Source organism: Pseudonaja textilis, chromosome 2, assembly GCF_049901715.1.
Source record: "Pseudonaja textilis isolate UNSWEBS1 chromosome 2, rPseTex1.2, whole genome shotgun sequence".
Classification (NCBI taxonomy): domain Eukaryota; kingdom Metazoa; phylum Chordata; class Lepidosauria; order Squamata; family Elapidae; genus Pseudonaja; species Pseudonaja textilis.
In genome coordinates, this window is record NC_141991.1 from 17,028,298 (window position 1) to 17,043,583 (window position 15,286).

Here is a 15,286-nt window from a genome sequence, read left to right on the forward strand (position 1 = left end):
TACCACATCTGGACTACCTATGAACAACCTACCCACTCTGAACAAAGTTTCACTGCTCTCATTTGTTGGGCTTCATATGAAGGTTTATTCCTAATATGTCCCAATTCTTTGGAATTGAATTGTAATTTTTTGTAAACCACCTAAGAGTCACTGAGAGGGAGTGGGGTAGCCATATAATTTTTTCTAAATAAATAAATAAACCGAGGTGCCTTCCTTCTGGAATTGTGGGGTCTTCATCCCTGGAAGTTTTTTCAAGCAAAATATGATTTAAGGCTTCCTGCCTTGGGCAGGATTAGAAGACTTGGATTAGAAGACTTTCAAGATGCCTTCATGGTTCCATGATTCTAAGAAACGTTTTAGTTAAAATCAACAATCATGGAATGAGTATTGCTGATTCCCTGAGCTGAGGCCTGTCTCTTCTGTTATTGTTGTTGCTTTGTTTTGTGTTGTTTTCAGCAATAATCGCATCTCTAGTTAGAATGTTATGATTGATAAGATATTTCAATGCGCCAAAATGGATAGGTTGATATTAGAATTGAAGGATCAAAATGAATTAGAATACCATAAAATATGGAATAAATTGTATTTCTGGAGGGACATGAAAAGGAATTCATAAAATTGAAATAAGAACTTAAGTTGAAATAGGGAAGTGATGAGGGAACAATAAGATATTTTATATTTGAGGAACAATGAGAAAGATCTAAAAATTACAAAGATTAAATGTGTAAATAAATGTATATACATGCATATAAATGTACATATAACTTCATCTTTCTAAATGCAAAATGTATTGACAGAAATGTATGTCAAAGAAGACCACCATGTTCAATGTTTTTAATGTGTGTACTTAATAAAATTTATTTTTTTTAAAAGAAGAAGAAATAGTCATATTTTAAGGCAATAGGTAAGTTATGGGTGTTAGCCATCAGCCTGGGTGTGAGATGAACATGAACAAAAACAACTTGGTTGTCCATGAAACAGCCTGGCCTTTCCTACCCACAAGGTTGAAACCACACCATGGCTGGCTGGAGATGATAAAAAATTGAGTTTTCTTCCTTTGACTCACAAGAGGAAAACCAAACTGCCACCAAAGAAGCGATAATCTTTTCAGAGGGCTAATTTTGGCCTCCCGTTCAAAAATGCTTCCCTCCTCCTTGAGTGGAATTAATGATGGTAAAAGGCGTTGCCAAACATCCAAACGAGGCGCAAATATGAAGTTTTGTCTCCTGAATGTATTGGTGGAAATAATTCTCCTGAGGAAAGGGCAAGGTAACAAAGCCACCGACGGGGTCATCTTGGATCTGGGCGGTGAAGGAATAAGATGAGGTGAAAGACTTGTCTTTTTTTGGTCTTTCATTTGCGGGTCTAAATTGGAAGACAAATTTTGTGTAGAATTTCCTTAGGTTAAATATTAGGCTTGTTTGCTCAAGGGCAGGAGTGTTGGATATCTCAAAAAAAGAGGCATCTGACTCTTTATTTATTCTCTAAAATACCTGTAGGCCAGACAAGGAATAATGGATGGAAACTGAACAAGGAGACATTCAACCTAGAAATAAGGAGAAACTTTCTGACAGTGAGAACACTCAACCCATGGAAAAGCTTTGCCTTCGGAAGTTGTGGGAGCTTCATCACTTGAGACTTTCAAGAAGAGATTGGACTGCCATTTGTCAGAAATGGTGTCGGGTCTCCTGCTTGGGCAAGGGGTTGGACTAGATGACCTACAAGGTCCCTTCCAACTCTGATTATCAGTTAGAGCAGTGATGGCGAACCTCTTCAGGACTGAGTGCCCAAACTGGAACACGCATGCATGTGCATGCCAAAAAACAGAAGACCACCTGGCCAGTGTGTACATGCCTGGTTTTTGGCCATTTTGGGGATCATTCTCAGGCCGGTTTGGGGAGTTTTTCAGGCCATTTTGTGCACGCTAGAAACCAGAAGACCAGCTGGTGATGGCACATGTGCCCACTGAGAGAGCTCTGTGTGCCACCTCTGGCAACCATGCCAGAGGTTCACCATCACGATGTTAGAGCAAGAATTATAACTCTAAAGGTGCCTCAGCATCCTCTCCACAAGACAAATTTCAATGCCCATTCTCCCAAGTTAATTGGGGGTGATGGGGAATGTGTGGCCCACTACATCTGGGCACCATGAGGTTAATCAAAAGCCACTTAAAAGCAGCATCAAAATGGTTCTTGCAAGTGGGATTATTTTTTTTGAAAGGTAGGATGGGAAGTAGCATTTGGCTGAAGAGATGGTTAACATCTATTTGGTTAATGTCTATTTGTCTTCTCCATCAGCCATCTTGGTGAAAAAGCTCACTCATGGACCTGGGGAGGAAGCCTCCTTCCCCTGTGAAGCTATGGGCTATCATACACCTGTGTTCTGGCTCCCTCTGAATCCCAAATGTGCGAACACCAACACAGAGAGAGTGGAAATAAACTGGAATCCTACCAGGAATGAAGTGATTCCTCTTCGGTTCAAAAAGCGTCTCATCTATCAGCCTCCACAATTACTAATCCTTAAGAACCTCATCATGAGTGATTCAGGGATTTACATCTGTCACTTATCCAATGGTTCAGAAACTCACACCATCCTGCAGGTAACCACAGGTATGTCTGAGTGAATGCATAATAATTCTATCCTATCCTATCCTATCCTACCCTATCCTATCCTATCCTATCCTACCCTATCTTATTATTCTTATTCTAATTTATTTTCTATTCTACTTTCTATTCTATTCTATTTTCTATTCTATTCTATTATTCTATTCTATTTTCTATTCTATTCTATTTTCTATTCCATTCTATTTTCTTTTCTATTCTATTTTCTATTCTGTTCTATTTTCTATTCTTTCTATTCTGTACGGATAGATACAGATATCAGATATCAGAGTTGGAAGGGACCTTGTAGGTCATCTAGTCCAACCCCCCATCCAAGCAGGAGACCCTACACCATTGGTTGATTGTTCTCACTGTCAGAAAGTTTCTCCTTGTTTCCAGGTTGAATCTCTCCTTGTTCAGTTTCCATCCATTATTCCTTGTTTGGCCTACAGGCGCTTTAGAAAATAGCTTGACCCCTTCCTCCCTGTGGCAGCCCCTCAAATATTGGAAGACTGCTATCATGTCTTCCCTGGTCCTTCGCTTTACTAGACTAGTCAAGCCCAGTTCCTGCAACCGTTCATTGTATGTTTCAGCCTCCAATCCCCTAATCATCCTGGTTGCTCTTTGTACGTTTTCTAGAGTCTCAACATCTTTTTTATAATGTGGTGACCAAAACTGAATGCAGTACTCTAGGTGTGGTCTTACTAAGGCTTTATAGAGTGGTATTAGTACTTCCCTTGATCTTGACTGTATTCCTCTGTTAATACAACTTAGGATTGCATTAGCTTTTTTGGCAGCGGCTGCACACTGCTGGCTCATATTCTATTTTCTATTCTATTTTCTATTCTATTCTTTCTATTCTATTTTCTGTTCTATCTTTATTTGAAAATCTCCGGTAACTAGGCACTTACATCAGTGGTGGGATTCAAATTTTTTTACTACCGGTTCTGTGGGCAGGGCTTGGTGTCCATGGCAGGGGAAGGATGCTGTAAAATCTCCAGTCAGAGGTGGTGTTTGCCGGTTCTCCAAATTACTCAAAATTTCTTTTACCGGTTCTTCAGAACTGGTCAGAACCTGCTGATTACCGCCTCTGAATCCCACACTCGCCGGCTGAAGGCCTTCGAAAGATTTTCCTTCATAAAATCCACTGGCAGCAATCGCTCAAGCCCTCATCACTTCATGAATGGACTACTGTAACCAGGGGTGGGCTGCTGGGTGTTCTCAGGGGTTTCGGAGAGCCCCTAGCTAAGATTCTGTGCAGTTCGGAGAACCCCCAAATCTCACTCCTGGCTGGCCCAGCCCACACCGCACCACCCTGCCCCTCCCAGGAATCCCCACGCGGCCCGTTTTGGATGCAAGTAAGAGCAGAGGCTCGGAGAGGGTGAAAAACGGGCCTCTCAGAAGTTCAGGAAGGCCATGGGCCTGTTTCCAGTTTCCAGACATCCTCCGGAGCCCGGGGAGACAGTTTTTGCCATCCCGGAGGCTTTCCTCAAGCCTCCGGAGCCCGGGGAGGGTAAAAATGCCCCCCCCGGCATGGTGCAGAAAGCTGACTAGGCCACGCCTACCATGGCCACACCCACGCCCACCCAGCAACTGGCAGAGAACCCTTTGCCAAAAATTTTGAAGCCCACCCATGACTGTAACCCACTTTGCATGGTGTTGACTTTGAAGATGACTCAGAAGCCTCCATTGGTCCAAAATGCAGTGGGATGACTGAAGAAGCAGATGGTCAAAATTGTACTTTTGATCGATTGGTTGATTATATGTCATCGTCATTTTTTATTTCTAGGGACCACATAGACCTTTTTTCCATAATGACTGAGGCTTGATCTCCAAAGCCATAGGGAAGATATAAACGATATGATGACATCACCAGCTGAAGAGAATTTGAAAGTTGGGGTCAATTTTTTTTTTTTTTAGAAAGAAGTATTTTATTTTTGCTAAAATAGATTAAAAGGTACCAGAATCTTAATCATTTTAAGCAAAGTCTTAAACATACCAGAATCTTAATAACTATTTGGTCACAAGCTCAGGAGTTTCCCTTTTGCCTGATATGGACTTCCTAGAAGTCGTCTTCTTATGTCCCGTCCCAGCTGTTACCACAACTTCCCTTTTTTTCATTTGGGGAAAATTGCTTCTGTGTCCATCAACCAAGTGCTGTCTGGAGATTTGTGTATTTCTAGCTTTGTCTCACAGTTTCTTTTCCTCAGATGGATCAGCAGAAAGAAAAGCCTTCAGCAAGTGAGAGAACATTAAAAGTAGTAGATTCCCTAATTACAGAAATGTTTACCTGACAGTTAATTTCGTGAAGATGGGCATAAGTCCCCTTACAGATAAGATGAAGTCTGCTTTTCATTCTAGACCCAAATGAAAAGATCCAAAAATGGTACAGTAAATTATCTTCACTTTTCATGGAATGTTGCTTTCTCAGATCCTTTGATTAAAGATCTAATCAAAGATCTCTTTAAGAAGCTGAAAATATCTGACAAAGTATGGCTCACATGATGCTGTCTCTATTTTCAGTAATTTAATCAGTTTCTGATTTTCATACTTTGCTACGAAACATTCTAAATTCATAAAAGGTGATGATCACTCATCCAGGCCTTCCAGGTTCTCTTCTCCATCTAATTCTCCAAGCCTGGAGAATGGCACTGGAAATAAAACAGAGGCTGATTCAAGGAAAGAAGGTTTATTTGGTTTCAAGAAACTTCCACGACAGCAGCAATGTTTCTGGGGTGACTGGCAAAATGGCTGCGTGAGTGGATGGATCTTTATAGGGTTCTGGGGTTTTGTGTTTGAGATGCTCCAGGGGGGTGGTGCAGTGTAGTGAGACTTGTGACTTCTTTACTATTCCAATTGTGGTGGGTAAATCCTACCACTGTCCTTAAAGTCCTGTCCTGTCCTTAGAATTTGGGGGATGTGGGGTATAGATTCTTAATGGGACTGCAAGTGTTTTGTTTATGAACAGATTGGCCCAGTCTTTCTGAATGGGTACAAACTGCATTCCTAAAGGCCAGCCACTTCAATCTTCTTATTTTGAAGCTGTTTTCCTATGGCAGGAAGACTGGGGCTACTTTCTGCCTTTCTTACGATTTTTCTCCATTTTTCTTTTGGGGAAACATGATATTCTCCCTCTTTTAATATTCCCCCAAAATATTTCATTCCCTGGGGTGGGGGGAGCTTCCCACAGCTTCCCAAACATGTTCCCTGGCCCAGAAAGAGGACCTAGTTCCATGTTGTTTTGATCAAGGCTTCCTGAGACATTAACAAACACTCACTAGGCCCAAAAACCTTTTGTTTTATTTCAACGGCTGTGACTTCACAGCCCATAATGAGTCTTAAACAGTTTGTAAATAGTTCCACAGAAGTCTGCCAAAGTCCTTCAGGATATGTCTGATAAGCATGCACCTTTATCTTTCTTGAAATGCTGCCAACGACTAAATTTCCAATTAGTTATACAAGGCCAAATGGAGCACAAATTCAACACCGAGCTTCAGGTTTCAAACTGACCAGTACGAACAAAGTTGCTTCCTGCAAAGGTTCCTGTCCCTTTGCTCTTCCTTTATGTCTTATCTGAATCAAACAATGCATATGTGATTTAGCCCTATGTATATGGTGGCATTTTTAAATTATGTAACTTACTTTATGTTTTAGATAGGTTTTAGACTAGGTTTTTAATTATTATTTTAATTATTTTAATTTTTAAATACTCTGTAGTGTGATTGTGATGTGGTTATTTGAGACACTGTGCTGGAGTAGCTTTCAAATTTCATTGTATTTGCAGAATGCAATGACAATAAAGGTATTCTATTCTATTCTATTCTATTGTATTCTATTATGGGAGGGGCCAATCACCTCCAAGCTTTACTCCAGAGTCGCCCCTTTTGTCTTAACTGTTCTTGCCTTCTGGCAGCTCTGCGCAAATGTGCACTGGGAATGGGCTCCCCCTGTTCCTCTGCCTCACTGCTGTCAGATCTGGGGGCTCCGGAGTCAGCATATAACTCCCAGATGGCTCTGGCCCCATCTCTGTATCAGATGCGGGACCCTCCTCTGAGTCCTCCCCAGACTCCTGGATCAGCCCATGTTCCTTCCCACTGTCCGACTCTGCTGCCATCTCCGCAGCTGCCAGTGGACCACAACACATGTTGGGAGTGTTGTGGGAGACAAAGCATTCCCGATTTCCTAGCATGCCTTAAGGATTCCTTCAAATCCAGCCTTAATCCTGCCATTTACCTCATTTCCTTCTTTTTCTTCAGGCTGCCACAACAATATCTTGATCTCCTCCCAGTGGCTCAATGTCTCCTCTTTGCAGCTCACGTGCCAATATTGCAATCAGTGGAATACGGACAGTCTCCGTTGGCTGCTGAACTCCAAGCGACTAGGCAAATTTCGTTGGGCTAAGAAGAGAGATATCGGCTCTTCAATATTATTACATCCCATCCAGGATAAGATATGGGGACGTTGGGAATGCCAGTCAATTTTAAATCCTGATTGGAGTTCTGAAATTTGCTTGAGGCCACCTGCTGGAGAGACAGATGAAAGTAAGTTGGGGATAAATGGTTTGCTTTCAACGGTGGTTTACGTTTATGTTTAATGCAGGACTGTCCAACCTTGGCAAGTTTAAGCCTGGCAGACTTCAACTCCCAGAATTCTGGGAGTTGAAGTCCTCCAGCAAAGCTGCTGGGAAATTTTTATTTATGTATTTATTTGATTTTATTTGATTTGTCAATCACTTACAAGAGTAATGAGGTATATAACATGAGTAAGAATACAGGAAATAGGTACAAATAAATGGGGACAATAGGACAGGAGTGGTAGGCACGATGGTGCACTTATGCACACCCCTTACAGACCTCTTAGGAATGGGGTGCGGTCAATAGTAGATAGTTTGAGGTTAAAGGAGTGGGGGTTAGAGGATGTAACAATAGAGTCAGGCAATGCATTCCAGGCATTGACCACTCTGTTGCTGAAGTTGTACTTTCTGCAATCAAGTTTGGAGCGGTTAACATTGCGTTTGTATCTGTTGTGTGTTAAAGTCCTCCAGCAAAGCTGGCTGGGGAATTCTGGGAGTTGAAGTCCTCCAGGCTAAAAGTTGCCAAGTTGGAGGCCCTTGCATTACAGAATTGCATGAAGAGGGGAAACGTTCAGCGGATATGGCTTCTTCCCATCAGCGGATATGGCTTCTTCCCAACAGAGTTAGATGTGCCAGGTGTCCAAAAATTATTTGATTTCCCCTTCAGATATTGAAAAGAGACAGTCAGTCCTTCAGATTCCTTCTAGAGAACCATCCCTGTCCATTTCTCTATCTGGTTTTAATACAGGTAGTCCTCAACTTACATTTGTATAGTAAATTCAAAGTTACAATGGCACCGAAAAAGTGAGTTATGATAGTTTTTCATGCTTACGGCTGTGGTCACGTGATCAAAATTGAGATACTTGGCAACTGACTCATATTTTTGACAGTTGCAGTGTCCCGGGGGGTCACGTGAACCATTTTTGCGACCTTCTGACAAGCAAAGTCAATGGGGAAGCCAGATTCACTTAACAACTATGTTAGTAATGTAACAACTGCAGTGATTCACTTAACAACTGTGGCAAGAAAGGTCGTGAAATGGGGCAAAACTCACTTAATCCATTTCTCACTGAGCAGCATAAAGTTTCAACTCAATTGTGCTCGTAGGTTCAGGGCTACCTATAATTAAAACCCCTTAAGATCTGAAACCCTGTCAGAAAATGGAAAGAGGCCACAGTGCTTGAAAAATAATATATCATGTACAACACCGTCCTTTCAACAGTTCCAAGAAGGCTCCACCACCTATTTACACTACTCACAGATAGTGACAATACAGATAAACCTCCAAGTGCCCTTAACAACTCTCCAAAAGGATGCAAATGACCAGCTGTCTGCAAGGAGTATAAATCATTCCATTCCCAACCATATAGTCAGTGTCAGGATTCTGGCAGTTACACCAATTAAATCATGAGCCTTGAGCCACACTCCCAAAACTTCAAAGGATTTATTAGAAATTAACATGTCAGAATTAACCTAGGTGTAGACAACTCTGAGATACATAATTCACTGTTATCCTTGATCCTGCTTCCCCCCACCCCCGCCCCTCTGGCTGTATCATCCAACGAAACATGTCCATAGCCAAGAGTCACCAATCATGCTCTCCAATTAGAGTTTTGCACGGCAGAAGCTTCAGTCATCTAATCAGTCTCGGAAGAAAATATGAATGGAATGTAATTTCGATTCCACACTGCTGCCTGCCCTTTGAAACTCTCTCTCCCTTCTTTCTGTTGACAACTATAAAACGTGTATACAAAATGTTTTATGAGTTGACAGTCAGAGCTGAAGAAGCTTCTTGGATGAGAAGCGAAAAATATTTAAAGAAAAACCTGACAGTCCAGCTGCCTCTTGAAAAAGCCCCTTTGGAACAACCATAACCTGGATGATTGAGAATCTCCATAGACAATATATTATGTATTTTTCATCCCATTGTCACTCTCGCAACAGTTCCTGAATATATCGATTCTACTCAGCCCACCTGGTCAGCATTATCTGCTTGGTCAAGTCCTGCTATCATTCAGACAACCGAAGTTACACAGAGACACCATGCTGTGGATAGAGTTGCTACCTGGACTTGGATGCTGCTGTTAGCTGGTCTGGCTCTGATCACAGCTGCCCTGAGCGTGACCTTGTATTTTTGGAAAAAAGATTTTTCGGGCAGGTGGGTCAAGGTGCTTGTGGGAAGAACATTGATGGGAGCGAAGTGATGCATTTTCAACCAGGTATTTCCCAAAGGTGCTTTTTTCAAGAGGCAACGACTTTCTGGTTTTTCTTTGAAGACATTTCACTTCTCATCCAAGAAGCTTCTTCAGCTCTGATTGGATGGTGGACTTTTCAAAGGAAAAACCAGAAAGCCCAGTTGCCTCTTGAAAAAGCACCTTTGGGACAACCATGACCTGGATGACTGAGAATCTCCATAGACCAGTGGTGGCTAACCTTTTGGGGCTCCTGTGCCAAAAATTGTGCGTACGCTGTTGCTTGTACGCTCACATGCCAGTACCCAGAAGGCAATGCGCACCCCCCACACTCCCTGTGCATGCACACGCAATCCCCCCACACCCCCAACACCACCACTCCTTACCTGCACTGTGCCTCACAGCTTATTTTCGGCTGGTTTGAGGCCTTTTTCAGCCTGTCAGAGGCTTGGAAAAAGCTTCTGCAGGCCAAATAGTCCAGTTTCATCACTTCCTGTGACGAAATGGGCCTATTTGGCCAGCAGAGGCTTTTTTCAAGCCTCTGGCAGGCCAAAAAAGGCCTCAAACCAGCCCAAAATTAGCTGTGACGCATGCGCAGTGAGGTAAGTCTGCCTGCGGCTCACGTGCCGGCACAAATGGCTCTGCATGCCACCTATGGCACACGTACCATAGGTTCGCCATCACTGCCATAGACTTTCAACCAGCTATTACTCCACTCTCCATTTAGTGACTGCTTGAAATTACAATGGCACTGAAAAAATGTGATTTACAACTGGTCCTCACACAGTATCCCCATGGTCCTGTGATCAAAGTTTGGGTCCTTAGCTGCAGGTACATATTTACAATGACTGCAGTGTCTTGGGTCATGTGGCCGCCATTTGCAATCTTCCCAGCCAGCTTCTGACAAGCAACGTCAACAGGGGAAGCTGGATTCTCTTCATGACCACATGATTTACATAACAACAGCAGGGTTTCACTGAAATTCAAAAGCAGAAAAGGTTGTAAAAAAATAATAATCAGGAGTTACTCCCTTATGAACAGTCTTGCTTAAGCAACACAGATTTGGATCCCAACTGTTGAAAGTTGAGAACTATCTGTAATTTCATTTGTCTTCCATTTGCTGCTAAGCCAATTGCCATTGGTCATAAAGATGAAAATATTAATCATTAAAATACTTGTTAAATTTAGAAGCCCTGTGATGACCCAGGGTGGGATACAAAATAAACACAGTCACAAAAAACAGGTGAAGCCCCTTTTGTTCCTTCACTTTGCTTCCAAGCTCCAAATATCCTTGACTGGAGACAAAAAAACTCCCACACAAGCAGTTACCGGAAGGAGGAAATGCCGTTTAAATTATAAAGAGTAAAAAACAACACAAACCAGGCAAGATAAGGGCTTGAAAACGTCCACAGAAAACAGAACACACACTGGGAAGGACGCCAAACTCAGAGAGGAACCATAAACTAGAGATATTTCCAACCTCTTATCCAGTTGTCACAGCTGCAGCCCATGAAGAGGATCAAGGCCCCCTCCTCCCCAGTAGACCACATCTCTCCCTTATCCTCTCCTCCCTGCGTGCCCTAGGATGGAGAGGGGATGGGCCTGGGTCCTCCTCTGACTGCCCAGCCAGCCTTTGCTCTTCCCCAGCCTCCTCCACAACCTCCGGAGCCACACTTCCACTCCCTGTCGGCTGTTCCTCCTCAGAGTCAGTCTCCACCAGGGGCATGACAAACTCATAGCTTTTCTAGTAGACCATGGGAAGGGTTAACTCCAAAAGCTATAAGTGTGACATCCCAAAAACTTTCTCCCAATCACTTTGCGCACCTTATGCAATTAATGGGCTTTGGAAACATACCTTTTTCTTAGGCAGTGGTGTGCTTCAAAATTTTTAGCAAAGGGTTCTCTGCCCGGTTGTGGGATGGGCGTGGCCATGGTGGGCATGGCCTAGTCAGCCTCCTGCACCATGGTGGGGGTGGTTTTGCCCTCCTTGGGCTCCGGAGGCTTTCCTCGAGCCTCTGGGAGGGCGAAAATGGCTTCCAGAGGCTCTCTGGAAGCTGGAAACTGGCCCATTTCCGGCCTTCCCAAACTTCCGGGAGGCCCATTTTTCACCCTCCTCAAGCCTCCACTTACCTGCATCCAAAATGGGCTGCGTGGGGACTCTGGGGGAGGGAGGGGTGGGCGGGGTGGGGCCAGGAGAGGGATTTGGCGGTTCTCCAAACTGCACAGAATCTTAGCTAGGGGCTCTCCTGAATCCCCTGCGAACCCCCAGCAGACCACCCCTGTTTTTAGAAAGGATTTCATTGGTTGTATTCATACTCTTCCTTTCTTCCAGGTATCCTCATAACAACGCTGCAAGGTCAGTTGAACAAAGACATTGGTGATTGACTCATCATGAAATAACCTTCATGTCATGGGTGTGTGTGTGTGATATTTTAGGTCCAATGCTTTAACCATTACATTATCCTTGGCCTTGCAGTTATCTTCAAGGATTATAGTGTTGCAGATACAGCCAAATGGGAATCAGGTTGCAGCCATCCCCAGCATTATCCATCCAGATCTTAGAGCAGAGTGTCTACTGTAAGCATTTAAACTCCCTACAGCAGCATCTCTCAACATCAGCAATTTTATGAAGGGTGGACTTCAGTTTCCAGAATTCCCCAGCCAGCATGCTCCATGATCTCATTTAAAATGTCTCTTCCTCATAGATGCGACTTTTCCACAAAATATATGAGGTTACATCTATTATGCAATTCTAAAAGGTCCCAGCAGAGATTATACTACCTGAGACTTCTCAGAAAACAACAACTGAATGAGAAACTGCTGGTGACCTTCTACCGCTGCACCATAAAGTATCTTAACTTACTGCACCTCTGTATGGTTTTCCAGTTGCACAGTGACAGATAGAAAAGCACTCCAGCAGGTTAACGTCATTGCCCAGAAGATCATTGGTTGCCCTCTCCCCTCTTTGGAAGAGCTTTATAGCTCCCACTGCCTTAAGAAAGTTCAAAACAATCTCAAAGATCCATCTCATCCTGGGAACCCTTTTTTTGAACTATTGCCATCTGGCAGATGGTACAGGATAGTAAAAACAAGGACAATTAGGCTGAAAAACAGCTTCTATCCCAGGGCAGTAGCTCTTTTGAATTCTATTGTATAGTGCAGTGTTGGTGTAGTGTCAGGGTTTTCAATTCAATATGTGGAGTGTGAAGGATGTGTTCGTTTGTGTTTATTTACATGATCAAGATGTGCACTGAAAATGGTGTTTGATTTCGTTGTATGAGGTGCAATGACAATAAACTAACTAATCTAAGCACAGAACATTTGAACATGACATTAACCTACAACCTGACCCTAAACCTAAAGTTTAAATCTACTACTCTCAGTAAGTCCTTGCCAAGGTAAGAAACATTGCCAAGTCTGCTTATTGAGAAAGGAGTTTAATAAGGAAGAGGATGCTATTTTAGCTGGTCTTGCCATATTGATTATAATATAGTGCCACTCTAAAAAATGTTTTTAATTCTTTCTAGAGCTACTGGTGAAAGAATGGAGCCTACAGGTAAGGAGTAAATGAAGAAGTCGTTCTCACTGATTGTTTTTAAGTAATATTTCTGGACTAGCCCTCTCCTTGTAGAATATTTTTGCTTTTAAGTGGAACATTGTGAGTAATGTTTGCAAAATGACCCTGCAACTTACCTGTTGCTGCTTCCTACAATCATAGTGTAGTTGAGTTAATACAGGTAGTCCTCGATTTATAGCAGTTCACTTAGTGACCACCTAAAGTTACAACACTAAAAAAAAAGACTTATGGCTGTTTTTCACACTTATGCAGTGTCCCCATGTTCATGTAATTTACATTCGGATATGTGACAACTGACTCGTATTTATGATGGTTGCAGTGTCACCTGATTCCTTTTTTTGTGACCTTCTGACAAGCGAAGTCAATAGGGAAGCCAGATTCACTTAACAACTGCATTACTATCTTAACAACTTGCAGCGCTTCACTCAACAATGGCGGCAAGAAAAGTTTTAAAATGGGGCAAAACTAAGCAACATAAATTTTGGGCTCAATTGTGGTCGTAAGTTGAGGACTACCTGTAGATGTTTTGGAAGTTTTCTAGACCAAATCTCTACTGCCATCTTTTCTGTTATTTTATTCCATTATGTCCAATTCTCTCTCTCTTTTTTTTTTATCTTGCTCAATGTGACTGCACAACCTCAAGATTTTGCTTCTGCCCGAAATCCCATCAGAAAGGAGAAAATAGGCAAGCAGGGGAGTTTGGATGAGGTAAATACCAGCTGTGTGATGACCCAGGGTGGGATACAAAATAAACACAGTCACAAAAAACAGGTGAAGCCCCTTTTGTTCCTTCACTTTGCTTCCAAGCTCCAAATATCCTTGACGGAAGACAAAAACACTCCCACTCAAGCAGTTACAAGAAGGAGGAAATGCCATTTAAATTATAAAGAGTTAAAAACAACACAAACCAGGCAAGATAAGGGCTTGAAAATGTCCACAGATATCAGAACGCACACTGAGAAGGACGCCAAACTCAGAGAGGAACAATAAACTAGAGATATTTCCATGCTTTGTTTCCAGAACTGACCTGTATGCATGTCCATCCTCTTATCCAGTTGTCACAGCTGCAGCCCATGAAGAGGATCAAGGCCCCCTCCTCCCCAGTAGGCCACATCTCTCCCTTATCCTCTCCTCCCTGCGTGCCCTAGGTTGGAGAGGGGATGGGCCTGGGTCCTTCTCTGACTGCCCCAGCTGGCCTTTGCCCTTCCCCAGCCTCCTCCACAACCTTTGGAGCCACACTTTCACTCCCTGTCGGTTGTTCCTCCTCTTCCTCAGAGTCAGTCTCCACCAGGGGCGTAGCAAGCTGGACGTTCCTGGGAGCACTGTATAGTTAGAATAAACCTGGGCAGATTGTGAGTTCAAGGTATTATGCCATATTTCCATAAATGAACTCGCCACAAATAGTAACTTTTCAGTACAGTTCGTCCTTGACTTATATCCGGGGGCTGCAGTCTGATAAGTTTGTCTTTAGGGGTACAGGTGTTGGTATTCTAACCGATAAAAAAGGACATTTGTGGCCTAGAATTGAACTGTGGGGTCCCATGGTGGTTTCTGAGCTTGTTTGCTTTCTTGCAGACGTTTCATTACTCCACTAGGTAATATCATTAATATCCTAACCATTTATCTAATGCTGCTTTCCTTTCCAGAGATCTGCTTCCCTTAATTATGCTCAGCTGCAGCATCTCCAAAGAAAATCTCCCCCCGTTCACACTCCGGACAATGCCACAGTATATGCTGTGATTGTCTGATATCAGCTTTCCTCCCTTCCTACATGCATTTGAAGACTGCATCTTTTACCTGACTGTGTTACCTGTTAAGCTTCATCTGGGCTCTGCTTCTAACAGCATGTTACGGAGCCCATCAGGCAGAGGACCGAGCGAGTCTTCCCAGCTCCAAGTATTGAATGAGAGTTTTCCTTGACTACATGTTTCCTTTCAGAAGGGCGGGATAAGACATAATTGAGCCTTGGTGGCGCAGTGGTTAGAGTGCAGTCCTTGCAGGCTACTTTTCCTGACTGCTGGTTGCCTGCAGTTTGGCAGTTCGAATCTCACCAGGCTCAAGGTTGACTCAGCCTTCCATCCTTCCAAGGTTGGTAAAATGAGGACCCTGATTGTTGAGGGCAATAGACTGACTCTGTAAAAACCGCTTAGAAAGGGTTGTAAAAGCACCGTGAAGTGGTATGTCAGTCTAAGTGCTATTGCTATTGCTATTCTCCTACAGCCACATAGATTTAAATGTACTTGGGGGGGGGGGTGTCCTGTATTTTTATCACCTTGTAAATTTAATGTAAATTTATGATGGCGGTAGAAATATAGAAATCATATCCAACATGGTGTTATAAATA

At 42.9% G+C, this 15,286-nt stretch overlaps 1 protein-coding gene across 3 annotated transcripts; it reads left to right on the plus strand.

Moving 5' to 3' along the window:
* The first annotated feature begins 1,132 nt into the window (after positions 1-1,132).
* LOC113449348 (uncharacterized) lies at positions 1,133-14,922 on the plus strand. 3 transcript variants are annotated; one of them, XM_026720416.2, is made up of 8 exons: positions 1,133-1,269; positions 2,298-2,609; positions 6,857-7,141; positions 9,118-9,331; positions 11,698-11,721; positions 12,893-12,921; positions 13,586-13,650; positions 14,589-14,922. In XM_026720416.2, exons 1-8 carry the CDS (start codon positions 1,140-1,142, stop codon positions 14,688-14,690), a joined length of 1,161 nt encoding a protein of 386 aa, XP_026576201.2. In that variant the 5' UTR covers positions 1,133-1,139; the 3' UTR covers positions 14,691-14,922. The 3 variants fall into 3 exon arrangements, with proteins under 3 accessions (XP_026576201.2, XP_087779472.1, XP_087779473.1); XM_087923347.1 differs by having other exon boundaries at positions 1,199-1,326; XM_087923346.1 differs by lacking the exon at positions 13,586-13,650.
* The last annotated feature ends 364 nt before the right edge of the window (positions 14,923-15,286 follow it).

Excerpts from the sequence above, each read along its gene's own strand:
- LOC113449348 (XM_026720416.2), top strand. The coding sequence starts at position 1,140 with ATGCTTCCCTCCTCCTTGAGTGGAATTAATGATGGTAAAAGGCGTTGC. Across the intron at positions 1,270-2,297 it reads TCTCCTGAGGAAAGGGCAAG|CCATCTTGGTGAAAAAGCTC; the intron begins GTAACAAAGCCA and ends CTTCTCCATCAG. Across the intron at positions 12,922-13,585 it reads TGAAAGAATGGAGCCTACAG|ATTTTGCTTCTGCCCGAAAT; the intron begins GTAAGGAGTAAA and ends CACAACCTCAAG.